This window comes from Microtus pennsylvanicus, chromosome 9 (assembly GCF_037038515.1).
Source record: "Microtus pennsylvanicus isolate mMicPen1 chromosome 9, mMicPen1.hap1, whole genome shotgun sequence".
NCBI lineage: Eukaryota > Metazoa > Chordata > Mammalia > Rodentia > Cricetidae > Microtus > Microtus pennsylvanicus.
In genome coordinates this window covers 43,227,298-43,254,350 of record NC_134587.1, presented here as the reverse complement: position 1 = coordinate 43,254,350, position 27,053 = coordinate 43,227,298, and the positions used below count along the sequence as shown (strand labels likewise).

The window sequence follows — 27,053 nt, the reverse complement described above, 5'->3', positions numbered from 1 at the left end:
AGCATATATGTTATAGTTGCATAATTTATGTGTGTATGTTTATATATTAATATATATATTAAAAGAGGTGGGGGTTTTTTTTGGTTTTTTGAGACAAGGTTTCTCAGTAGCTATGGAGCCAGCCTTGGAACTCACTCTGTAGACGAAGCTGGCATTGAACTTACAGAGATCTGCCTGCCTCTGTCTTTCAAGTTCTGGGATTAAAGGCATGTGCCACCACCGCCCAGCTAAAAGAGGATTTATTAGACTGATTTACATGAAATGGCCAAAGTAGTCCCAACAATGGCTGACTCACACTGGAAAGGGCAAGGAGCAAATAGTTGCTCATTCCCCAAGGCTGACTGCCCCAGCCATCCCAATCCAACATTGAAGGCCTGGAGGATCCCCATGAGCTGATGATCTTCAGTCTATGTGAGCAGCCTGAAGAAGCTGGTTCTTCTTGTTGAGACGCTGCCCACTGCTCCTCACAGCCTAGGGCTCCAAGTGGATGATCAGCACAGAAACCCTAGAAAGGTTCAGACCCAGGTCGGGCACACGGCTTAAGGTGCTGCAGGGAATTGATGTCCACACCTTCCAGGAGTGGACAATGAATACCACCAGTCACCAGTTCTGATTTTGTTGTACTTGTTTTTCGAGATAAGGTTTTTCTCTGTAGCCCTGGCTGTCCTGGAAGTGACTCTGTCGACCAGGCTGGCCTCGAACTCACAGAGATTTGCCTGCCTCTGCCTTCTGATTGCTGGGATTAAAGGCGTGCCCTCCCCCCCCCCCACCTAACTGTTTGTTTTGGAGACGGGGTCTCACTGTCTGAGACTGGCCTTGAATGCAGAATCCTTCAGCCTCCACCTCCCTAAGGCTGGGATTGCAGGCATGTATTTCCATGCCCAGTGCTCTGGTAATGAGAAAAAGAGCAGCCTTCCTGAAATGGCTTACTAGCTAGAAGCATGTTCTCTAGCTGTGAGGAAAATTGGGATGTGTAGCTGCTAACTTAGCCACTGAAACAAACTGAAGATTCTCATGGCATGGAGAAGACCTTAAGAGTAAACAGATGGCACAGGGCTGGGGAGATGGCTTGGCACAGAGTACTTGCTACCCAAGTGTCAAGACCCCCATCACCTGTAAATACCAGAAATGCCAGGTAGTCTAGCCTTCCCTGTAATCTCAACACAGGGGAGCAAACTGGCAAGCTAGATTTGTGGAAGTCCGTGAGCCCTAGGTTCAGCAGGAGACCCTGCCTTGAAGATACCCACCTCCGGTCTATATTCACGAACACAAACATGTAAAATGCACCTATACACAAAAAATTAAAAACAAATGTAAACAATACACCATTGTGCCCCTCCATCCGTTTACCCACCCACTCACCACTCATCCTTCTGCCTACCCATCCATCTGTTCATCCCCCTTTACCTATCTGCCCACACATCCATTCATCTACCCACCCATTCATCATTCTTCTCCTACCCATCCATTTACCAAACTATTCATCATTCACTAGCCCACCCACTCACCCACCCATCCACCCACCCATCCATCCATCCATTCACCCATCCATCCATCCATCCATCCATCCATCCATCCATCCATCCATCCATCCCTCACACTCCCCTGCAACTGAAATTCCAGGGATTTATCTGTGGTCATCACCATGACTTTGCTTCTTTCTGTGACTCTAAGAATAGTCTCTTCTAGCACCTTGCAGGGAGCCCTGGCAAACTAGACATGTGCTGAAATGGGTGTGTACCGTCAAGGTGGGTACTAGGGAACCTTGGTGGAGAGACCCTAGTGCAGATCTGGAGGCACTCAGGGTCTGACAGCCTAGGGAAATGGGAGCTGAGGCACTCAGCAGAGAGGGGAGGCCCAGGAGGCAGGATGCACAAGAAGCAACTTCCAGACCTGCCCCAAAGTGGGGCAGGCCCAGGAGGCCATTGAAGGTTTGGTCAGGGGGAAGATGGGCATTTTCCTTCTGTCACTGTATTTTTTTAAAGCAAGGAACCTATTTCAATAATGAAAGATACCTATGGTTTTTTTTCTATGTTTTTAAAATATGGAAGTTTATTCTGTGGTCAACTATATGGCTTTTTTATGCCCCTGAACCTCTTTATGTGCCTTAAAACTCAACATCTAAGCCACCTTTGCCTTCTATGGGGGTCTCATAGGAATGTGGCTGCATTTAAATTGCCTTTTTCCCCATCCCCTGGGAACACTGCTAGACTAGCCATAATCCTACCAAAGTGCTCAGGAACTTTGACTGACAGCCCTAGGTAAAACCAAGTAAACCTCCTGATGAGAGGATATTAAGTATTTAATGAGACCTATGGGTGAGATGGTTCTCAGGGGCTGTCAGAAATGATTCATTCTCTCTCTCTCTCTCTCTCTCTCTCTCTCTCTCTCTCTCTCTCTCTCTCTCTCTCCTCCTCTCTCTCTCTCTCTCTCTCTCTCTCTCCTCTCTCTCTCTCTCTCTCTCTCTCTCTCTCTCTCTCTCTCTCTCTCTCTCTCTCTCTCTCTCTCTCTCTCTCTCTCTCTCTCTCTCACAGACACACACACACACACTTTTGCTATCTCTTTACAATAAATGCCAGTCACATGAGCCCGGAAACTCTTCCCCTTTTCCTCTGCTCTCTCCCTAGTGCTAGAACATGGCTCAATAAAGCATTTGTTGGACTGGAGATGTGTCTCAGCTGGCAGAGTGCATTCTCATGTGTTTGAATGCTTAGCCTCTAGCGAGTGGCACTATTAGGAGGTGTGGAGGAAGTGTGGCCTTGTTAGAGGAAGTGTGTCACTGTGGGGGCGGACTTTGAGGTCTCATATGCTCAAGCTACACACAGTGTGGGACACGGGTCTCTTCTGTTTACTTCAGATCCAGATATGGTGATGCACACATGAATCCCAGTACTTAGGAAGGAGGTATAGGCAGGAGGATCAGAAGTTCAAAGTCATCCTTGACTACAAAGGAAGTTCAAGACCAGCCTGAACTAGATGAGCCTGTGGTGGTTTAAACAGGTATGGCCCCCATAGACTTGTGTGTATATGTGAATGCTTGACCCATAGGAAGTGGCACTATTAGGAGGTGTGGTGCTATAGGATAATGCTCTTGTATATTGTAAAGATTTGTCACTCATATTGGTTTGATAAAGCATCAACTGGCCAATAGCCAGGTAGGAAGTACAGGCGGAGCAACCAGACTAAGAGAATTCTGGGAAGAGGAAAAGCAGAGCCGCAGTTGTCATCCAGAAGCAGAGGAAGCAAGATGAAAATGTCTTACTGATAAAAGATACCAAGCCACATGGCTAAACATAGATAAGAATTATAGGCTAATTTGTAAGAGGTAGTTAGTAATAAGCCTGAACAATAGGCCAAATAGTTTATAATTAATATAAGCCTCTGTGTGTTTATTTGGGACTGAATGGCTGGGGGACCGGGCAGGACAGAAACTTTCATCTATAGTGCGGCCTTGTTGGAGTAGGCATGGTCTTGTTGGAGGAAGTGTGTCATTGTGGAGGCTGGCTTTGAAGTGTCTTATGCTCAATCTATGTCCAATGTGACTCAAAGTCCCCTTCTGTTGTCTGCAGTTCCAGATATAGAAGTCTCAGCTCCTTCTCCAGCTTTACAGCAATAGTAACCATAGCTAAGACAGTCTTACTATGAAGCGGGGCTGTTCTGGAGCTCACTATGTAGACAAAATACCCATACAAAACACATACAGAGGCCATCTTGGCCATGTGTTGGGTTTGAGTTGCGGGACACACCTTCCAGGTCACTTTGCTTCTTTCTGTGACTCTAAGAATAGTCTCTTCTAGCACCTTGCAGGGAGCCCTGGCAAACTAGACATGTGCTGAAATGGGTGTGTACTGTCAAGGTGGGTACTAGGGAACCTTGGTGGAGAGACCCTAGTGCAGATCTGGAGGCACTCAGGGTCTGACAGCCTAGGGAAATGGGAGCTGAGGCACTCAGCAGAGAGGGGAGGCCCAGGAGGCAGGATGCACAAGAAGCAACTTCCAGACCTGCCCCAAAGTGGGGCAGGCCCAAGGGTGAGCTCTGCAAATGGACTTTGAGCTGTCCTAAGCTAGAGGAGCCTCTGGGCAATGGTACCAGGGTCCCTGAGCTTCCCAGAGCCCTAAGTGCTAGAATTTGAGGTCCACCTAGTCCCAGGGATCCTGTATTTCAGGTCAGTCTTCATGACAGGTGTGTGGGGGACACCTAAGGACCCACCTGACTGAGATCATCCTGAAGGATGAGATGATGGGAGGAGCCGCAGTCGCACCTTCAAACCCTGTCCTGGCTCCCCCTGCGGGGTCTGCAGGCTATACAGGGGGCAGGGGATGATTGGTGACTAAGCAGCCCTGCAACCCTATAGACCAGGCTGGCCTCAAACTCCCAGAGATTTGCCTGCCTTTACCTCCTGGGATTAAAGGCGTGCACCACCACCATCACCTGGCTCTCACTTTCTTTTTGAGACAGAGTTTCCTGGCAGTACAGAATGACCTTAAACCTTAAATAGGAGGCTGGCCTTGAATTCCTGATCCTCTTGTCTCCATCTCCCAAGTGCTGGACTACAGGTGGGTGCCTTGTGCCTAGCTCAGTGCCGAAGCTCTAAAGCAGAGCTTGGCATGTGGTCCTCACTGGACTGAGGGCTCTGCCTATCACCACACTGGACCCTCTGAGTTACTGAGAGGTGGCTGTATTTATCACTGCACCTGCTAGCAAGGGACAGTTAGGCGGTGAAGAGTGAGTTTAACTCTGTGGTGGCTAAACTTGGTTGTCAATTTGACAGGACCTGGGATCAATGAAAAGGCATGTCTGTCTGGGAGGATGAGTTGAGGAGGGAAGGGCCTCCCCCGGAGTGGGAAGCCCCTGGATGCATCTGCTCTGTTGTGGCTGCTCATACCATCCTCTACAGTATCAGAATCTAGACTTTCCAACCTTCCAGTGCGGACTAAAGACCAGTCAGTGACTCCACGAATCCTCCCTGCTGCCAGCACCAGACTTAGACATCTAGATGATCTAGCCCTGGGGACTAAGCGTTTATGAGGTTCTTAGAGTCTCCAGCATGCAGACGGCCATTGTTGGCCTAGCTAGTGTCACATAAGCCAATCACTAAGAGTCTTTTAAAATATATACCCATGGGGCTGTAGAGATGGCTCAGAGGTTAAGAGCACTGACTACTCTTCCAGAGGTCCTGAGTTCAATTCCCAGCAACCATATGGTGGCTCACAACCATCTGTAATGAGATGTGCAGGCACACATGCAGACAAAACACTATACATAATAATTAAATATATGTATATCTCCATGCTGTTGGTTCCATTCCTCTATAGAACATGACCACTGCATTCACCTAGCTACCCACAGTGGGATGGTGCTGCTGCTCAAGGTGAGTTTCATCCACATCTGACTTTAGAGGGAGGCCTAGCATCCAGCATTCCACCGTATCCCCATATGGGCTTCCTCTGTCCTGTGTTCTCAGACTCCATAAGAAGGCGATCTGAGGTTGTGCCTAGTATCTTTATTGGTCGGAGGCAGGGGGGACGCCTGCCAAAGGTTGAGGGCTGGGGATTCTAGGGTCTCCAGGGCTTGCTCCTGGCTCTGCACACATCAGGTCACTTTCTTGGGCAGAGGATTAATGATCCCGCTCTCTATGTACTCGAAGACTGTGTATGGGTCCTGGTCCCCATTGACAGTGATGGCCCGCTCATAGTACTGCTCCAGGTCCCCACAGTTCCTGTAGAAGAGGTCTGTTTGGAGCCTGATGTGCTCCTCGGAGTCCCTGGGGTTCTGCAGGAGACGGTCCTGGACCTCGATGGTGGGAGGAGGCTTATACATGAGATGGAACCTAGGAGGAAGCAGATGACACGGGGGCTCTCAGGCCTCAGCATGTCGACCGCGCTAGGGCACCATTACCACCAGGCACGACCATCACTCGGACCAGTGGGGTGCATCTTGGACTGGCCTCGGGCCTCTGGGACAGGAAGATGTAGTCCCAGCTCAAAGAGAGGGCAGAGGTCAGCCAGCAGGAAGAATGTAAAGAGAGTAAGAGCCAGTAAGAGCCAGTTTCCCCCTTTATCTCAGAACTCAGAAGGCCCAGGCAGGCAGATCTCTACATGTTCCAGGTCAGCCAGAGCTGGACACAATACAACAAACAAAACCCCAAGTTCTTTCCTTCTTTCCTTTTCCCTACCTTTGCCCCCTATCAATCCCCCCTCATCCCGCTCTGTCACATATTGGTCTCCGCTGTTGGCAGATCTGGCTCCCAGCGGCAGCTGTAGCCAGGTCAGCCTTGGTGAGTGACAGTCCATGTTATTGAGCCCATGCATAACCCCTATCTGTGCCACCATGGCCACTTTGTTCATGGCCCATTGGGCAATGACAGGAGTGGCTGGGCAACGAGACTGACTGTCCACAGAATGGGTCATGCTAACTACTTGATTACTGTAGTGAACTCCTCCTCAGCTGAAGCCACCTTCTGATGAGCATTTACAGGGGACACGCGTATCTTCGCATCCTTTGCCCATTGGGAGAGATCTGTCCACAAACTTCTTCCCCAGATGTCTTTCTCACCAATTTTCCAGTCATGGCCTTTTCAAGTCCCTGACCATCCAGCCAATCTGTTGGCTACAGCCCATGAATCAGTGACCAGTCATACATCTGGTTTATCTCTCCTTTCAAGTCAACTGTGTGACCATGTGTACTGCCCAAAGCTCTCCCCACTGTGGAGATTCCCCTTCACCAGTATCTGTCAGGGTTGTCCCAGAAACAGGTGGTAGTGCTGCAGCTGTGCACCTCTGGGTGGGGCCTGCATAGTGTGTAGACCCATCAAAAACCCAGGCCCTGGTCTTCTCTTCCTCAGTCAACCAATCATAGGGCACAACACCCCATGAGGCTGCAGGTGCATGCTTGTGGAGCCCCAAAAATGTAACCTATTTCCACCTTGTCTGATGGTCAGAGAGTTTGGAGGTTGATCAGACTTGAAGACAATAATCAGGGCTACACATCCTGACTCAGGATGTACTTGGTTCTTTTGACATTAGATGGCTCATACAGGTAGATTCACTCCACCCTGACAGATGGTCAGGATATTCAAGCATACTTCTGCTCTTCCATTTGTAATAGGAGGTTACCTGGGGAGTGGTTGCTTTCAGGATACTTAGTCTAGGGTGGCTTCACTGCCCAAACAACAGAATACTAATGACTTGATGTCTCAAAGTGTTGAAGCAATTAACTGTTTGAGTTGTCCTTTGTATCGTGTTAAAAAATTTTGTTGCCTTCTTCCCCCTTTCGTATTAGGGTATAAAAGCATATGGAAAATTAAATGCGGGTGATTTTCAGAATTCACCGGAACTCCCTCCCGGTACTATCCTATATTTTCTGTTTTATTCTTTAACTCATGTCTTTGTACTCTTTACTTATTTTTCTGATTCCCATGCTCCTACCCTGGCAAGAGGTATTTTTGTCTAGGCTGGTCCCCAATACATGCTTGGCAGCAGACAGCATTATAATGGGAGTAGAAACCATAGACATTTGGGCCACTCCTTCGTGTAACTTGCTTGTGCCTTCAGGACCTACTCAGGCCCAACCACTTGTATACTACTTCCATTGATAATGAATTGCAGCTGTGCATGTACAACTTTATGACATGGTGGGGTCACAGATAACACGCAGCTCATGATGGGCATCTCAGGTCAAATGGCAACGTGGTGGCCTGCTGTCAAATGTTCAATTTCCACTAAGGCCCAGTAGCAGGCCAAAAGCTGTCTCTTAAAGGGAGAATAGTTGTTTGCAGACAATGGTAGAGACTTGCTCCAAAATCCCAAAAGTCTCTTCTATGATTCAAAGAAGAGCTTGCTAAAGGGGCTTGCCAAAGGCTCCAAACAGCATCCCTATCTGTCACTGACACCTCAAGTACCATCCAGTCTGCTGAATCATAAGGTTCAAATGGTAGAGCAGCCAAATGGTCAGCATCCTGGACCTGTTGAAGAGATTTCTCCTGTTCCAGACCCCACTCCTGGTACCAAAATCTCTATATGTCATGGTTCTCCAGAGGAACAGAACTAATAGAATGAATGTGAGATTTATTAGAATGACTTACAAGCTGTGGTCCAGCTAGTCAAACAATGACTGTCCATTAACAGAAGGTCCAAGAACTCATTAGTTTCTCAGTCCCTGAGAATGCATATCTCAGTTGGTGTTCAGTTTATGCCAGAAACCCAAAGACATAGACTCTGATACCAATGAAGGAATGGGCTTGCCAGGAAGAGCAAGAACAAGCTGGCAAAGAGAGCAAGATTCCTTCGTCCATGTCCTTTGTATAGGCTGCCAGCAGAAGGTGTGGGCCAGACTAAAGGTGGATCTTCTCATCTCTAAAGATCTGGATTAGAAGTAGGTCTTCTGCTGGGCATTCCTGGCACACACTTTAATCCCAGCCTTTGGGAGGCAGAAGCAGGTAGATTTCTGAGTTTAAGGTCAATTTGACCTACAGGGCAAGTTCTAGGACAGCCAGGGCTACACAGAGAAACCCTGTCTCAAAAAAACAAAAAAAAATGAACAAAAAAGGAGTGGATCTTCTCATTTCAAATGATTTAATTAAGGAAATATCTGCATCTGGGCAGTGGTGGCACTCAGCACTCAGGAGGCAGAGACAAGTGTATTTCTATGAGTTCGAGATCAACCTGGTCTACAGAGCAAGTTTCAGGACAGGCTTCAAAACCACACAGAGAAACCCTGGGCATGGCAGTGTACCCCATTGTTCCCAGCACTGGAAAGGCAAAGGCAGGCAGATCTCTGTGAGTTCAAGGCCAGCTTGATCTACAGAGTGAGTTCCAGGACAGCCAGGGCTGCTACACAGAGAAATGCTGTCTCAAAACCATACCAAACCAAAAGAAAAAAGAAAAAGAGAAAGAAAAAAAGAAAGAAAGAAAGAAAGAAAGAAAGTTAGTTCATCACAGGCATATCCAGCTTCTTGGGTTTTAGTTAATTCCAGATGTAGTCAAGTTGACAACCAAAGAAAAGCTATCAGGGGCTGGAGAGATGGCTCAGAGGTTAAGAGCACTGACTGCTCTTCCAGAGGTCCTGAGTTCAAGTCCCAGTAACTACATGGTGGCTCACAACCATCTATAATGAAATCTGGTGCCCTCTTCTGGCCAGCAAGCATACATACAGACAGAACACTGTATATATAATAAATAAATCCTAAAAAAAAAAAAAAAAAAAAAGGAAGGAAGAAAGGAAGGAAGAAAGGCCATCACACAGGATTTCCTCTATGTAGCCCTAGCTGTCCTAAAACTTCCTAAGTAGACCAGGTTAGCCTCAAAGTCAGAGATCCGCCTGCCTCTGCTTCCCAAGGGCTGGGATTAAAGGCTTACACCGCCACAAAGAGTTTGTTTTTTTTAATGTGTGTGTGTTCTAGTGACTGAACTCAGGTCCTCGTGCTTGCAAGGCAAGCGCTCTACCACCTGAGATCTCCCCAGCTTCATCTGTTCTTTTTCTATCCTTCCAAGCACTATTTGTTAAGTACTAACAGGCTGCCCATCTGGTACAGTCATTTCTGAAGTGGGAGTCCAGTTGGGGGCTAGGAACACAGTGGCTAGACACTTAACCTGTGTGGTGCTGCAGGGCCTGGTACCTTCCTTCCCTCACTCTTGCAGACAGGGGGCCCAGAAGAACGCAGAAAACAAACCTGCTTCTAGCCTCTATCCATAGTAGCCAGTGCTATTCTGAAGCAGGTCCACATAGCACTGAGCACCTTAGCGGAGAGGTGGCTTCGCAGGGGACCTGGCCACCAACAGCCTTCCATGACCAACCACCAGTAACGCCTGACCAACCTTTCTCCTGTGACAGGGTCAGTCCTTCTCAGCATCATTCGCTCCAGGATGGAATCCAATGGCACATTCAGGAAGAACACCCTGCAGAGAGAGACCGCAGGAGCCATGTTTGTTCCTGTCTGAACCTGGCAACGCTTTGACAGCCTGGGCCTACTAATCCTAGGGAGATTATTCCTCCCCTTCCCCGACTGACACTAAAGATATCAAAAGCTGACCTGTCAACATGACTTCCAGGTACATGGCAAACCCACCTAGAGCCTGGAGCCCCACCCTCCTTCCCTAGCAAACCCACTCTTCAGTCCAGTAATACCCCAATGCCAGATACTAGGGTGACCAGAGCCTTCCGGAATCAACCGCTGGCCACTCCGGAGCCTACACTGCCTTGTACATTCCTCCTCACAGAAGCCACAACCAAGTTCCCTGGCCACCCTTGTCCCCTTCCGCCTGCTGCCTCCTGCCCTTAGTGTCTGTCCATGTGGCCTCCCTGCTGTCGTTCACTTACCTCCAAGGTTGGCATGATTCTCCACATGTGTGCATGTGTGTTTCAGGGAGCAGAAGGTCTACCCCAGCTCCCTGAGACAGCTAAGGATGGCTATTTAGACCCTACCTGGACTGGCCGTGCTCCATTCCTGTTGGCTGGGAGACACCTTTGCCCTCTGGCTCTTTTGTACCTGTGGCTTGGCTGTGACTAGGGCTGTGAAGAGGCTAGGCTCAGGGCCCCCTGGCTATGGGGGCTGGTGAAGGACGCAGACCCAACCAAGCGAGGCACATGCAAGGCAGCTCCAGCCCCTTCTACAGGAGCTTCATCTACTGACTTCACCGCAGGACAGATGGAAGCCCAGACTTACCCAGAGGGCCTTCCTTAGAAAGGCTTGCCCAGAGCCATTGGGGACCAGAGAAAATAGGACCATGCATAGCCTGAGGCTGATACCTCAGTAAATGGCTGACACAAATACTTATAAATCTCTACTTTTGCTTGGGTTGGCTTCCTCTGGATTCCTTCTAGTACTACCCAAAGTTACTCTTTTTTTTTTTAAAAAAAAAAACATCTTTTATTTATTCATTTTTTGGGAGGTAGTCAGGGCAGGTGTATGCAGAGGTCAAGGAACAACTGCAGGTCCCTGCACGCACCGTGGGTGGGAGAGACAAGAAGTGAAACTCGGGTCAGCTTGAATTAGCTGTTATTGGCTCAAACTTCCGGAGTCTGACACTAGATGGTTTATTTTATCTGTATTTATATACAACACAGTTTGGGGGAAACGTTTTCTGGTGACAGTTAACTCATTCCTGTGGGTACAGCGAAGCTTAAGACATGTTTACTACAATGAAACACTGTTGTGGTGGTTGTTTTGTTTTCTGTGTGCAGCCCTGGGTGTCCGGGAACTTTCTCCGTGGGCCAGGTTGATCTTGAACTCACAGAGATCTCTCCCGAGTGCTGGGATTAAAGGCGTGCACCTCCACCACTTAGCTACCTTGAAACTCTTTACAAAGTACAAGTGGCTTCATTGCTAAAATGGGTTCTTGTTGACTTAGAAACAGTGCTCAAGATAAAGGTCTAGGGAGAACAGCTGAAGTAAACATAACATTTGTGGGAGTCAGGATTGGCCTGGTGCGAAGACAAAATGGAAGTCACGTAGGCTGTTGTAAAGTACAAATGATAGCTCTCACAAGGATGGTTTTATGGGCTAAGAAGCAATGCTCAAGGTTTAGAGGGCGATGGTCGGGGATAAAGAAGCATAAAATTCTGGGGGATTCAGGTGCAGGCTGGCCCGACCTCCATCCTTTCCCAGAATTCCAGGTGGAAGGCAGGTAAACATCTCCTTCCCCTAAGAGACAAGCCTGTGTGTTCAACTTTCCTGGTTTCCTTTTTGCTTATCTGGGTGCGCAGGACCTCGTGCCCTCTACAGACAGCTTGCCGGAGCTGGTTTTCTCCTTCTACCTGTGGCTCTCAGGGACTGAACTCAGGTCATCAGGCAAGTGCCCTCACCCCTGAGGCATCTCACCAGCCCCAGCTACCTTTATTGCTGTGACCTAAGACATGACAAGAAGCAATCTGAGGGCTGAAGCATTTATTCCATCTCACAGTCAAGGCATCAGGGCGGCAGGAGAATGAGGCTGCTGCCCACTCAAGTCATTTCTGCCATCAGGAAGTGGAGAACAAAAGGAAAGCTGGATGGGTCACTAAATCCTCAAGGCCTTTCCCAGACCCCTCCCCTTCAGACTTCTACTAGAAAGACTCTACCTCCTAAAGGTTCCAGAACTCACATACATGAGTCAATTCACATTCAAACCACACGGAAGCCTGGCACACTTGGTATCATACACTAGAACATGTATGAACTCAAGAGAAAAACAGCTAACCAATAAATGGCAAAGCAGAGCCGGATGTTCTTTCTCAGGCCAGCCGGGGGGAGGGGGTCTCCTCCTCTCCCTTTGCCCAGCTTCCCCTCCCTGAGGGCCACCTCCACCCATTTCCACACAACCCTGCTGGCACTGTGTGTGGCTGCACCCCACGAAGCAAACACAGCTGGTTCCCAGCAGCCTAGCAGGCCGGAACCACGCCAACCCCTTCCTCACTGCCATGCTGTCTGTCAGGCTCCTTCAAGCTCTAGACGCTGAACATGTTGTTATCTACAAAGTTCACACTCAGGAGCCAAGTCCAGTTATAAAACACACTTACATACAAACACACACACTCATACACATATTATACACACACACATACATGCTCACACACTCATGTATTGCTAATGCAGGCTGCAGGTGGCCTGTGGACGTGAGGAGGACACACCTGCCTCCAAATGACTGTCTCATATAGAGGGCCACAAAACACCGCTGATACAATACAGTGGACTAGCTCCCGAATCACGACACGGAGACGTATTATTAGCTATAAACGCTCAGCCTTAGCTTATGCTTGTTTCTCACTAGATGAAGAGAAACCTAACATGTTTCTTTTCATCCACGTTTTGCCTTGGGGCTTCTTAACTTCCCTTTCTTTCTGTGTATCTTACTTTCCTGCTGTCTCCAGGTCTGGCTAGTGGGCGGCTGCTTGGCTTCTGGCCCCCCGGGTATGTCCCTCTCTTTTTCCCTTGTTCTCTTCTTCTCTAGTCTAGATTTCTCCTCCTATGTATTCTCTCTGCCCGCCAGCCCTGCCTCTTCCTCTCCTGCCTAGCTATTGGCTGTTTGGCTTTTTACTAGATAAATCAGGTGCCTTAGACAGGCAAAGGTGAAACAGCAACCCATCTTTACATAATTAAACTCACATCCTGATATTATTAAACAAGTGCAGCATAAACAAAGTAGCACACCTTTACACAGCTAAATATGCTGCAGCATAAATAAATGGAACACATCTTTACATAGTTGTAATTTCCGCAACAGTGCAGTGCACAGAAAACTGCATAAATTAAAAGGCCAACAATACATTAAGAGAATTCATTATTACAACTAAGTGAGCTTTAATCGATTTTAAATCGAAAGTAAAATTTACCATACTTTGGGCTGGAGAGATGGCTCAGCGGTTAAGAGCATTGTCTGCTCTTCCAAAGGTCCTGAGTTCAAATCCCAGCAACCACATGGTGGCTCACAACCATCTGTAATGAGGTCTGGTGCCCTCTTCTGGCCTTCAGGCATACACACAGAAAGAATATTGTATACATAATAAATAAATAAATATATTAAAAAAAAATTTACCATACTTTTAGCCTAACTTGACAGGGTCTCGCTCTGCAGCCTAAGCTGGGCATCAACTGCTCTGCAGCCCAGACTGACCTGTATTATCAATCCTCCTGACTCGGACTCCTGAGGGCTACAATTACAGGTGCGCACCATGCATGAGAGAGGACAACACTGATCCGCTTACAAAACAGCAACAGCAACAGTGTGCAAGCAGCGAGAGACTGAATGTTTGTCTCTGACCCGGGTAACAAGGCAAAGGTGTCTGCTCTCACGATCCCTCTTCAGCCGGCTCCTGAAACTGGTCCTCTGACCACCACATGCACACACACACACACACACACACACACACACACACACACACACATCAAATGTAATTAAAACAAATAACCCTCTGTGTCTCAAAATACATTTAAAAAAATAAGCCAGAATGGGAAAAATATTTGCAAAACACATATCCAATCAAGCATTTGTATCCAAAATTCAGGAAGTGTGAGCTCCATACGCCATTGGAAACACACGTGTGCAGGGGCCCCAACTGCTCCAGTATCTCCAGAACTGATACCCAAAGGGGAAAGTGTGGCGTCTGAAGATAGTTTCTTGGAAAAGGCTCGAGTTGCCTCCTCTTTCCAGCATATCGAAGGCCCAGCCTCTGCCATGCTGAAAGAAAGGCACCGGGGCTCTTCCTGTGCAGAGCCTCTGTGGCTGTCTCTGGCTGTGCTACAACTCAAGGTGTTTCCTCACAGGGAGAACTACACAATGACCACCATTGGAGGAGGACCAGGAAAGAGGAGAGTTCCCAGAGAAAACACAAACAGCACCCAGATGAGATGATGGAGTGAGGGACAAAGCACATTGCCTGACTGGAAGCTTCGTCCAGGACATGGAAGGAGAAGATGATGCCAAGGTGGTCCTCCATCAATGACAAAGTCCACGGTGTTCTGAGAGCACAAGGCAGAAGTAGCCATGTTATGTGTCTGAGTAATTTGCCTGCATGTATGTCTGTACACCATGTATGTACCTGGTGCCCACAGAGGTCATAAGACGGCGTCAGATCCCCTGGAACTGAATTATAGATGGTTGTGAGCTGACATGTGGGTTCTGAGACTAGAACTCAGGTCATCTGCCAAAGCAACAAGTGCTCTTAGCTGCTGAGCATATGGAAGCCGTAAAATATCTTCAAGGATCATCTTAAGGAAGCCTGCCCACCTCCTTTGAGACGGGGTCTTTCATTTTCCTAGAACTTACTGATAGGCTGATAGTTGGGGAGCCCCGGGGACCTTCCTGTTCCTGCCTTCCCTGGGTTAGGATTGCAGCCATGCACCTGCATGCCAGGCGTTTTTCTGTGAGTTCTGGGTCCCAGAAAGGACTTTTTCAATTGAGCCACCTGCCCAGCCTCAGTTTCCCCTATACGTTTGGGAAATGGAGGATGCTTAGTCCAGATTAAAACCGTAGCAGGTTCATCCTTGAAGTACACCAAGGTTCAGAACAGGGGCCGGGGCTGCCTTGCTGGTACTGTGTCCTTCCTGCCCAGAAAATGCCGAGAGCCAGGGCATAAGCTGAAAGTGGGCAGGTGGGTGCCGGCGCACAATCTGGCCCGATACCATCATAGCAAAGCACAGCTTCGATTAAGTGCAGTTGGCTTCCTGGCCCTCCTGACAGGAGCCTGGGTCACAGGCCAAGCCTGCAAAGATTCCTGGAATTCACTGTTGAGAGAGGCTGTGCCCAGGAAGAGCCATGCAGAGGAGAGTCTGGACACGTGGTCTCTCTGGCCAGGATTTTAAAGTGCTTGCCATGTGGCTTCTTCACTCTGATAAGCAAATCTGAAAAACCAAAGGGCAGATACCTCCACCTGATCCTACCACCTTGGGCATCTTGCGTCTGGCCTTGGATAGCAGTGACAGCCCCTCTCATTTCCAGCTCTCACTCCTTTAAAACCAGGGCTCCCACTGGCCAGTTCTTGTTGGAGAAAACGGCGCATAATTGACAGTGCAAACCTACCCTGGCGGTACCTGCAGTCTCTCCAGGGGCAAGCAACAAACTCACTCTCCTGCTGTTAACTAGCAAATTAGCAAGCGCTCCTGGCAGTTTAAAAGTGCATTTCCAAACACAGCAGCCCGGTGGAAGGAGAATGACCCAGGATCCTCTTGCAGACTCCAGCTCTTTTTTAAAGCCCTCTTAAAATGTTTATTTTCTTCACCACTGAGAAGAAAGGGAGAAAAAAAAATCTTTTCCTATGCATGCTGCCACCCAGGAGCTCCCCAGACAATAAGGAAAAGCCAATTGTCGAGCCAGGTAGTTCTGCAAGCTTTTCCCACAGAGAAAAGCAAATGAGTTTAGGACGAGAATAACAGGAGACAAGCTGGCCACCACCTGTGAGGCAAAGCCTTGGTCTCTGGCTGGCATGTGCACCCTCATCCCGGCTTTGGGTCAGTAATGGGCTGAGATTCACATTTCTGAGACAGGAAGGCCAGGCTAACAGGACACGAGCCCTTCCCTAAGCCCTCAAGGGTCTTGTGAGCCTGAAACATCTAACCATGAGCAGCTGTTCTTCCCCAAATCTGTATTCAGACTCCCCCATCATTCTGCTGTTTTAAAAAATAAATTCAGAGGCTCTGGAGATAGTGCTTGTCTTACAAGAAAAAGGACCTGAGCTAAATCTGCAGAATCCATCAAAAAAAAAAAAAATAGGGCCTGGGGGTATGCACTGACAATCCCAGTGCTGGGCAGGCAGGGGAGGCAGGGACAGACCAGGTCCCGAGAGTTTGTGACTTGTCATCCAGCCTACTTGGCAAGTTCTAGTCCAGTAAAAGACTCTCACAAGAAGGTGGACGGCTGAAGGAACAACAGCTATGGTTGACCTCTGCCCTAGTCTGTTCGTCTTGTCTGTCTGTCTGTCTCTGGTACACACACAAACACACACTATTCCAGCTTTTTTGGTGCTTCTGACCTCTACAGTTAGGTCACAGATCCACCTGTCCTTTACAGCTAGACCAACAGGAAACACTGACAAGAGAATGCAAATACTTTTTTTTTTTTTTTGGTTTTTCGAGACAGGGTTTCTCTGTGGCTTTGGAGCCTGTCCTGGAACTAGCTCTTGTAGACCAGGCTGGTCTCGAACTCACAGAGATCCGCCTGCCTCTGCCTCCCAAGTGCTGGGATTAAAGGTGTGCGCCACCACCATCCGGCTGCAAATACTTTTTTAAAGATAAAAGATGTACTTCATATATACGTGTGTGTGTGTGTGTGTGTGTACCTGTATGTGTGTGCCTGGTGCTCAGAAACGCTGGAAGAGGGTGTTGGGTGCCCTGAACTGGGGTTACATGAAGTTGTGACCTCCTATGTGGTTGCTAGGAACCAAATCCCAGTCCTCTGTAAGAGTGCTCTTAGCCACAGAGCCATCTCTCCAGGCCTGGGAGAATGCAAATGCTTTTGTTCTGACCACTGTCTTGCTAACTCAACCAAACGACACAAGTGCTGTGGGAAGGTGTTCTGGTTTCATTTCGGTTACTGTGATGAAGCACCCTGACCAAAACAAGGTAGAGAAGAGAAGGGTTTGCTTTAGTTTACAGTTCCAGGCGGCAGTCCTTCACAGCTTGGATGGCACATTTCAAGGTCACGTCATCTCCACAGTCAAGAGCCCTCTTTCAGCTAGATTGCTCCTCTCTTATACTATTGGGAATCTCTGCCTGGAGGATGGTACTGTCCACAGTAGACAGGGTCTTCCTACATCAATTATCAAGACAAACCACCCCTACTCCAGACATGCCTACAAGCCAAAGTGATCTAGAAAATTCCTTAGTAAGACTCTCTTCCCAGGTCATTAGAGGTTGTATCAAGTTAAAACTATTCAGAAAGGTTTGAAAACATCTCCCTTGCAGGGTCCTCTTGTTTGAGGTGACCATGATTTCCAAATGAAGACGCACAGAGATACTCACAGGCAAGCTTGGTACAACAAAAAGTCCATGGCCCGGAAATGTGCTCAAGATATAGTAACTGAATAAAAAGAATATTGGGACTGGGGATATAGCTACATTGGTAGCATGTTCCCCTTGCATTCATGAGGCCATGGCTTCTGTCCCCAGCCCTGCAGAAATTGGTATGGTGGCGCATGCCTGTAATCCCAGAGTTTAGAAAGTGGAGGCAGGAGGATCAGAAGCACAAGGTCATCTTCAGCTACATTAACAAGCTTAAGGATAGGTAGCCTGGGCTACATGAGACTGTCTCGAAAGTAAACAAATAGGTGAAATTGTCTGATGCCACTTAAAAATATACAGGAAAAGCCTGACGTGGTGTATCATGCCCAGCTCACTCCAGAGACTGACACAGGAGGATGCCCTTGAGATCAGCGTGGGCAACATAGTGAAACCCTATTTCCAAAAACCAAACAAAAACCAGTGGCTAGAATAACAAAGGGAGTTATGCCGTGACCCTGGCAGGAGTGCGCCGCTCACACATCCCTTGTCCTCATCCCTGTTCCATGCTTTGCTGGTAATCCAATTTATGCATGTCAGGAGGAGCCCTGGAAATTGGAGCTTTTGCCATTTCTCTGGTGTCAATTCTCCTGATATAGTTGCAAGCTGCCTACTTGACATCACTTGAGTATGGAGCTGGGAAAGGCTGCACAGGGTCTCAGGAGCTGGAGCGCATTGGTTCTTGCAGGTGCCTGTCACACACTGCAGCCTCTGGGGATCAGCCAGGACTATGGCCCTTATGGTGTGGGCCAAGACTTTGACTGCATGCCTATGGGGTTCTGGAGCCTTGGGCCAGTCCCTGAAGAGACATTGCTTTACTTAATCCTTAGGACACCCTGTATGAGGCTTTGGTACTAGGACACAACACACATTGACACATCACAGGCCATGAAGAGCAAGGCTCTGCACTGGCTATTCTTCCAGAGGTCCTGAGTTCCATTCCCAGCAACCACATGGTGGCTCACAACCATTTGTGATAAGATCTGGTGCCTTCTTCTGGACTGCAGGCAGAACACTGTAAACATAATAAATAAGTAAATAAACCTTTAATAAAAAAAAGCAAGGCTCTGGACAAAGTTATTCATCTGGAAAGTGGCCAAGACTTGGCCCTGGGACTGCATCCGGATGTGTGCTCTTAACCCTCTGTTCTGTGCTTATTTCCCTCCATGGAGGTGACCCCTTGCTAGTGACACCAGGCCAGAGGCATGATGGTTGCCATCCCTTGTCACAAATGCAAGGGAGGCTGCAGAAACCTACAGAGGCTGCTTCCCACCCTCCCTGGCCCACTTCCATTGGGCCTGTTAAAGTTATTGTATTCTGAGGAATTCTTACTCTCCTTTGTCCCACTGTCCCACCCAGACCAGCTCCTTGAAGATTTTTTTTTTTTTGGTTTTTCGAGACAGGGTTTCTCTGTAGCTTTGGTGCCTGTCCCGGAACTAGCTCTTGTAGACCAGGCTGGCCTCGAACTCCCAGAGATCCGCCTGCCTCTGCCTCCAGAGTCCTGGGATTAAAGGCATGCGCCACCACCGCCCGGCTCCTTGAAGATTTTGAAAGTGTTTTGTTTTTTGGCTTCAATTTGAATCTTGGGCCTTTTGCTCATCATCACCATCACCATTATCAGCACCATCACCATATCTCCACCATCACCATATCTCCACCATCACCATATCTCCACCATCACCATATCATCACCATCACCATATCTCCACCATCACCATCATCAACACCATCACCATCATCAACACCATCACCATATCTCCACCATCACCATCATCAACACCATCACCATCATCAACACCATCACCATCATCATCACCATATCATCACCATCACCATATCTCCACCATCACCATTATCACCACATTACCACCACTACCATTGTCATCACCCTTATGACTCCCCATCACCCTTATGACTCACCATCACCATTATCAGCACCATCACCATTATCAGCACCATCACCATCATCATCACCATCACCATCATCATCACCATATCATCACCATCACCGTATCTCTACCATCACCATCTCTCCACCATCACCATCATCAACACCATCACCATCATCATCACCATATCATCACCATCACCATATTAGCACCATCACCATTATCAGCACCATCACCACCATCACCATGATCAGCACCGTCACTACCACTGTCATCACCCCTATGACTCTCACCATCACCATACCACCTCCGCCATCACTGACATTGTCATCATCACCACTGCTGTCATTAGCAGCAGCAGCAGCAGCATCACTACCTTAATCCCCACCATCCCCACCAAAAACTTTGTCGACACTGTGTACCAGATTTGAACTCAGCATATCACATGTTACCACACCCACTCTGCACCATGAGAACACCTGCATAGGTGCCGGGATCCTGACCATTTCTAGGGCCTAGAGGTTATGTGCTGTCTCTAGCCTGGGCTCCAGGTCCATCAGACTCTGCTGCCTATTATGTTCCTATGTGCCAAATAACCGTGAGTCATTAAAACATTCCGGAAGTCTCTAGTGGGACTTAGGGACCACACAGTGAACAAGGAAGCCACTTAACTTGTAGGCTGTAGCTGGATTTAACTGTTCAGGCTCCTCCGTGGCTGCCCAAGGACTGACTCACTCCTTACCCTCCTCCTGGAGGATGGTACACCGTGAGCTGCTTCTTGGGGTCAAAGACAAACAATGCAGGCTGTAAGAGACTGCTCACCCCCAATCACAGTTGCCTTGCCTAAGGAATCTGCCACTGTGTTTCTTAAACCCACACTTTAATTATTCCAGAATTATGTTAAATCCTTGCATAAAAACAGCAACAGCCCTCTTCTGAAGGATCTCACTACAGTTACTTGGGCTGTCTCTAGAAACTCGGTTAAAAGGAAATAGAAAAGGTCTTCAAAATAAAGGCAAGGAGGCCATCCTCCTCAGCCCATCCAGGAGTCAGAGTCTTGGGGGCTGGAGGGCAAAAACCTCCCATTTTACAGACAGAAAGGGAAAAGAATACCCTTTGGCTCAGCAACGTAATAGACTTTACTTCTGGGGAAAAAAAAACAAGTCTGATTAAATATTAATAGCCAGTGGTATTAATTAAGAGGGAAGAGTCCATCAAGAGAACCCCAATATGTTTACAGTGTCCCCAGGAAACTGGGAAAATTCACAATCAAGTGTGTAAATGTTCTAAAAAAGGGTTTTGAATATTTTATGAATATTTGTCATAAAACAGAAATAATAACCACTGTGCAGAGCTATTAGAATTAATATTTATGCCGCCCGCCATGAAATATTCATGGGGACAGAGAGAGGGGGGCCGTAAGACAAGAATTAATTTACATTGGGCCCGGTTTACCCGCTGGCTTGATGTTTAAAGCCAGTTGACAAGCCTCCCTATGAATCCACCAGTCACTTCCCTGCAGTCTAGGATGTGGAGGGGGTGGGGACTGGTCCGGGCTGCTGACAGCTCACAGATTGAGTTTCTGACAGCCCTGGAAAAAAAAAAACCTAAGTGGCCCCCCACCTTTTTTCCCTTCTTCCATTGCCCAAGGCGCTCTGTTCCGAAACCATTCGTCCCATCTCCCCTTCCATCTGCTGGAATTAACGAATTAATGAGCGCCGATACACTTTACTGGTGGGGCCCTAGGAATGTTTACAGGCGATTAAATTATAATGCAGGGGGCGGCTGTATAATTCATGAACCAATTAAAGGAAGTGTTAGTTGATTTGATGGGATGAGGACGTACAAAATGCATTTAACTAATGGGGAGCCTCGGGCTGCCGAGGGCCGGCTCCCCTCTCAGATTACGTAGCTAATTGCCCGACTTTGCGGGGCTGTCACAGATAGCCATGCATATTTCATTGTTCTCAAATACTTCAATTGTCTGCGTCAGTGTTGTGGCTGTAATGTGGAGAAGCTAGGCCAAACCTGGGTGTTGTTACAGTGTCTGGCCTGGCCTCCCCAGAAACCTAGGAACCCGAAGGTCCCCAGCCATTAGGTGATTAAAAGGGCTCAGAATTTGATCAATCACCTTTTGTTTTACTAGGGACACACATTCCAGATGCTGACTTCATGACCTTGGGGACCCTTGGGACTTGACCCCCTTTTTTTTTCAAGGGAGGTAGGAACTGAATTCTGAGACCCCTTGCCTTTGTATTGTTTCCACCCTGTGAGTCTCCGCAGCCCAGTCCATATCCAGAGTTTGGGGGTTTTCCACAGGGCAGCCCACCAGGGGCACTTGTCACTCTCAGGGTCTCCTCCAGGCCTCGCTTTGTCCATCGGTACAAGGCAGCCACGCGGGGTTTCGTTAAATACAGATCACGGTAAACTTGAACTCAAACTTGAATGTCTGCTGCCAGGTGCTTGGAGGACTTAAGAAAGGAAACAGGCAAGAATCAACTGTACCCATCCCTGGCATGAGAAGATCCTGGCGCACTAGGAAGAGGCTGAGAGGAAGTGAGAAAGAGTCCCATCTCCCAGCCAGAGCAGCCGGATGCCTGAGGGAGGGGCTGCCTCCAGCCTCCACCCACTCTGAAGCTTCCTAGCTCCCCTCAGATGGTCAGACTCACACAGACTGACTGGTTCATCTCCAGAATCCCACTGTTGCCTCGCGGCTTCCAAGCCAGTTCTGACTTTCACATGAGAGAGCTACAATTGAACGTGTGTGCATGTTCTCTCTCTCTCTCTCTCTCTCTCTCTCTCTCTCTCTCTCTCTCTCTCTCTCTCCAGACACACACACACACACACACACACACACACACACACACACACACATCACACATGCAAACGAACAAATTAAAAGCCTGCATGATCAATCCTATGTGGCCTAAGCTATGGGGTGGCCTGGTCAGTGTCAGCACCTTACCCCTGTGATAGACTTGTCATGGACGCCCTATCCCCCGTGAGGGAAAAGCAGTATGATAGTAAGAAGTCAGAGTTCACTCACTCAAGGCAGGGCGAGGACGGTGCTGAGTTGAGCCGTAGTGGAGCAGAGCCCAGGCTTAGTATTTGGGCTGACGTGGAATGAACCACATGACTTGGGCTTTTGCTAAGTGTGTTTTACTAGAACCTGCCACCTGGGAGCTGACCCCCATCCCTTTCCTCCACCCTTTCCCTCCCTGCACCCCATAGCAGGGGTCAGCCTTTGTTCCCCAATCTCACAATGCTGTCAAATTAAGCAACTGGTACTACCTACAAGGACAGCCTTGGCAGCCGGCGGGATGTCTGGGGATGCGCACAGGACCCCTCCTGGACTAGGTGGCACAAACCCAGCGGCCACAGCTGAGGAGAACCCAGACAGCAGCCGCTGCAACTGCAAACTAAAGCAGCAATGTTAACTTGGTTTTTAATAATCACTTGGGACCTCTGCTTAAATGTAGCCAGCAATTGGTGGTCCAGCTGGGTTTAACATAATCTGGCCTAAAAATTAAACCAAACTTTTACTTCCCAGGTACACTGCCTTAGATGTTTTAAAGCTGATACCTTATGTCATCCTGGAAGACAAATGGTATTCCTATTGCATAAATGGGGAAACTGAGGCCCGAAGGAGTTCAAGCATCTTGACTCAGAATTTCTTCTAAGTATAATAGCTGCACAAGAGCAAAATGATGTGATCCTGTAGAATGCCATTCTTGAGCAGAACAGAGCAGGGGACTGTTAGATACAGTCTGCTGGTGTTCCTTCATAGAAAGAAGGGTGTGCAGGGCCATTAGACCCTCACCTGAGATGCCAGCCACCTTCCTGCTGCTCCCCACCCCAGCTATGTATGGTCTCAGGAGATGCCAGCAAATATGATGTGTGGAGGTTGACTAGAGTAAGGGGAATTCTACCTAAGTAGCGACAGAGACATCGGCACCCATGCTGGGGTCACTGATGGGGTCACCCATAATCTTGTATGTAGTCCCTCACTTGTGGTCCCTCTGTAAGCAAACCCAATACACTTGTCAGTTTGCCAGTCGAAGCTTGAGTGGAATCCCTAGTTTGAGGCCAGCCTAGGCTATAGTGTGAGACTCTCAAAAAAAAAAAAAACAAGAACAAAACCTGAAAATATTAAAAGCTGTGCAATGGCATAGATTATAATAGTCTGATTTTGCAGCTGGGTGGTGGTGGCTCACACCTTTAATCCCAGAACTCAGAGGTAGAGACAGGTAGACCGCTGTGAGTTTGAGACTAGTCTGGTCTACAGAGCAAGTTCCAGGACAGGCTCCAAAGCTACACAGAGAAACCCTGTCTCGAAAAATATAAACAAAAACAAAATAATGGTCTGATTTTGTTCACAAGGAAAGTAAAGCTGGACAGATGTGCAGGCACCCAGTGGATCAGAACCACGGGGGGTGGGGGCGGTATAGGCAAGAGGACAACCAAAGGGACTAGCTACTTTACACAGGTCTGTTTGCTGTTTACAACACAACTGTGTTGTTTCTACAATTAGGAAAAACATTGGCCATAGAATCCTGAGAGAAAGATGTCTGTGTGCTGTTGTAATGGCGGCGTGCGGAGTGGAAGCCACCTGCTGGAGAAATACTCTGCCACTCCGAGATGCACCCTGAGCCTGTGAAGATTATTTTGTATTTATTTCTCTTAAAATATTTATTTTTAGTTTACGTGTATGCGTATTTTGCCTGCACGGTGTGTGTGCATCATATGAGTGCAGTGCCCATGGAAGCCAGCAGAGGACAGACCCCCTGGAACTGGACTTAGATGGTTGTGAGCCGCCATGTAGGTGCTGGGAACAAAACTCAGGTCTACAAGAGCAGCCAGTATTCTAAACTGCTCAGCCATCTCTCCAGCCCCCGAAGGTAATCTTGTAAAAAGGAAAAAGCATCTGTTTTAGATGAAAGAAACAGCACAGGGCAGGCGGCAGGTGTGACTGGGCCAGATTCTGCCCTTGTTGCAGATTTCAATGTTCTGGTTTTGCTTTTGTTGAGAACCAAACCCAATACCTCAAGCAACCTACCCTGTGCTTTACCCTCAGAGACAGAACTAAGGTAGATATCCAAGGCGCGAGGGACCTCCTGTCTCATAGAAAATCCTCTGATACGATGCCAGTGTCCTCCTGCCAGAAAACAAACACGCATGACTGCTAGACCCTGAGGACAGAGAGAGACGGGATTGGTCTGACCCAAGCACCAGGTAGAAGGGGGGGCTGATGAGAAAGTGAGAACAGTTCATCACAGATCAATGCCTCAAATATGGGAAAATCAATGACAGTTATTCATTCATTCGACAAACACCTCCCCATGGAGTCTCTTCAGGCCAGCAGCATGCGTGAGCATGGTAAACGAGCCGCTCACTGTGGCTGCTTCCGTACAGACATCAGACACCATCCTGGAACCTGGAGGGGATCCCATGATTAGGGGACAGTGCCTGGGTCCTGGGGTGTGTGATAAAGCAAGATGAACAAGCCATAGAGAAGAAACCAGTAAGCAGTGTACCAGCAGCACCGGTTTAAGTTCCTGCCTCTCCATTCCTGCTTTGAGTTCCTGCTTTGTTGTTCCTTGGTAATGGACTAGAACTGTAAGCCAAACAATTTCCTCCCCCAAGTAAAATAAATAAATAAAAGTAAAATTAAAAATACAACGTGTTTCCACTAGAATTATGAAAAAGGAGGGTTAAAATTCACTTTTCATGTGGTTGGCCTTGTCAAGATGAAGCTGAGTAGCTTCCCTGCCAGTGGCTGTCAGAAACTCATCAACGTGGATGGTAAGCACAAGCTTCATGCTTTTTAGAAGTGCATGACCTTAGAAGTAGCTACTGATGCTCTTGGTGAAGAGAGTTGGGTCACGTGGTCAGAATCAGTGACGGGAACAACAAACAAGGTTTTCCCATGAAGCAAGGCATGCTGACCCCTGGCAGAGTGCACCTGTTAACAGGAGGACTGGAGGGAGGAGGCACATGTCTGTTCGTGGGTGGCAACCCGAGTGCTCTCAACTTGGTTATTGCTGGCCAGGGGAGCAGGACACCCCTGGACCAATGGAGCGGGATACCCTTGGACTGAGGCGGTGTGGGAAGTCCTTCTGTATTGTGTTGTTTTACTGGTTAATTAATAAAGAGTAAAGCCAGGCGGGAAATCCAAACAAAGATGGAGAGAGAGAGAGAGAGAGAGAGAGAGAGAGAGAGAGAGAGAGAGAGAGAGAGAGAGAGAAGGCGGAGTCAGGGAGGAGCCATAGGCACCACTGAAGATGGATGCCTCTGTCAGAGCTTGCCGAAATTTGCTGGTAGGCTACGACCTCGTGGTGATGCACAGATTAATGGGGATGGGTTAGTTTAGGATATAAGAGCTAGCTAGAAATATGTTTAAGCTATTGGCCAAACAGTATTGCAAATAATTTAGTTTCTGTGTGATTATTTCGGGTCTGAGTGGCCAGGAACGAGCAAACAGCCTCCAGCAACACTGACAGAGTGGGCTACCCTGGACCAAAGGATACTCCTGTGCCTCAGCAGCTGCAGCCCAGGATAGCCAGCAGAATCAGACGAGTTTCCAATCTCTCTGGAGATAAAGACACTGTTAGAAAGCCTTAGAGAAGGAAAGAGGCCGTGGCCCACACACCCAAGACTCGGCGTCTTGTTCCTTCACTTGTAGCACAAGTGCCAATGTTCTGAAGAAACAGCACACTAAGAAAAATAAAGAGGCTGCCAAATATGCTAACTTTTTAGTCAAAACAATGAAGGAAGCCAAAGAAAACACCAGCAAAGAGCTACTTCTGAGTCCAGTCAAAAATAGAGTAACAAAGAAATGATCAAACCTTGAAGAAAAAAAAACAGATTAAGATGTGCCACAGGTTAGGGAGGAAGGAACAAGGGGACTGGACCACAAGTTACCAGAACTGAGAGCTGGGAAGGGGTGGCGCACACCTTGTTTGGTAACCTTCCCACAAAGTGTCTGCGTGGTCACCAGCCTTCACCCTCAGCACTGACTGTGGGTGAGCACATCCTGCAGCTGTGTCTTCCCTGAAGGTGCTGGGCACCACTGTCCCCCACTGGCTAAGAATGGGAGCTAGGGCTTGCAGTAACTAGCCAGGTTTTCCAGGTCACATCCCTGGAACAGGTAGTGGTGACCACTGGACACTCTCTGGTGAGACAGACACCTTATCCTGGTTCTATGCAGGCAAGATGCAGATGGCAGAGCTGCCCCACTCTATGGGTGCGGCAATGTTGTCACCGGGGAATAAACAGTCTCAGGCCCCATGACTGCTGGATGCCCACTGCAGTGGCTTGTAGTGCTTAGCTGTGTTAGCGCACCTTCTCTCTCCTCTCTCTCTCCTCTCTCTCTCTCTCTCAGCAGGTCTGCTCATCACTTACATTCTTGTTCTTTTTTTTAGTTTGCTTTTAGACACAGTCTCACGTAGCCCAGGCTGACCTTGATCTGGCCAGGCAGCCCAGGCTGACCTTAAATTCCTGATTCTCTTGTTTCTATCTCCATGTTGCTAGGGTTACAGGTGTGTGCTGCCACGTCAGGCTTCACCCATTTACAAAGTTTTAAAATTAGCATGTGTGTGTGTGTGTGTGTGTGTGTGTGTGTGTGTGTGTGAGAGAGAGAGAGAGAGAGAGAGCCATTACCTGTAGTGCAGAGGTCAGCAGATAACTTGTGGATACCT

The 27,053-nt window shown here is 48.2% G+C and overlaps 1 protein-coding gene across 1 annotated transcript in view; it reads right to left on the bottom strand.

Annotated features, from left to right (window-relative positions):
- Window positions 1-5,478: 5,478 nt before the first annotated feature.
- Window positions 5,479-27,053, bottom strand: part of Ak8 (adenylate kinase 8) — a 120,777-nt gene continuing 99,202 nt past the window's right edge. Inside the window, exons 12-13 of the mRNA XM_075985598.1 lie at window positions 9,816-9,896; window positions 5,479-5,830 (exon numbers count right to left, since the gene is read on the bottom strand). Of these exons, the coding sequence (XP_075841713.1) occupies window positions 5,593-5,830; window positions 9,816-9,896 (319 nt within the window). The 3' untranslated portion in view covers window positions 5,479-5,592. The remainder of the gene's footprint in view (window positions 5,831-9,815; window positions 9,897-27,053) is intronic.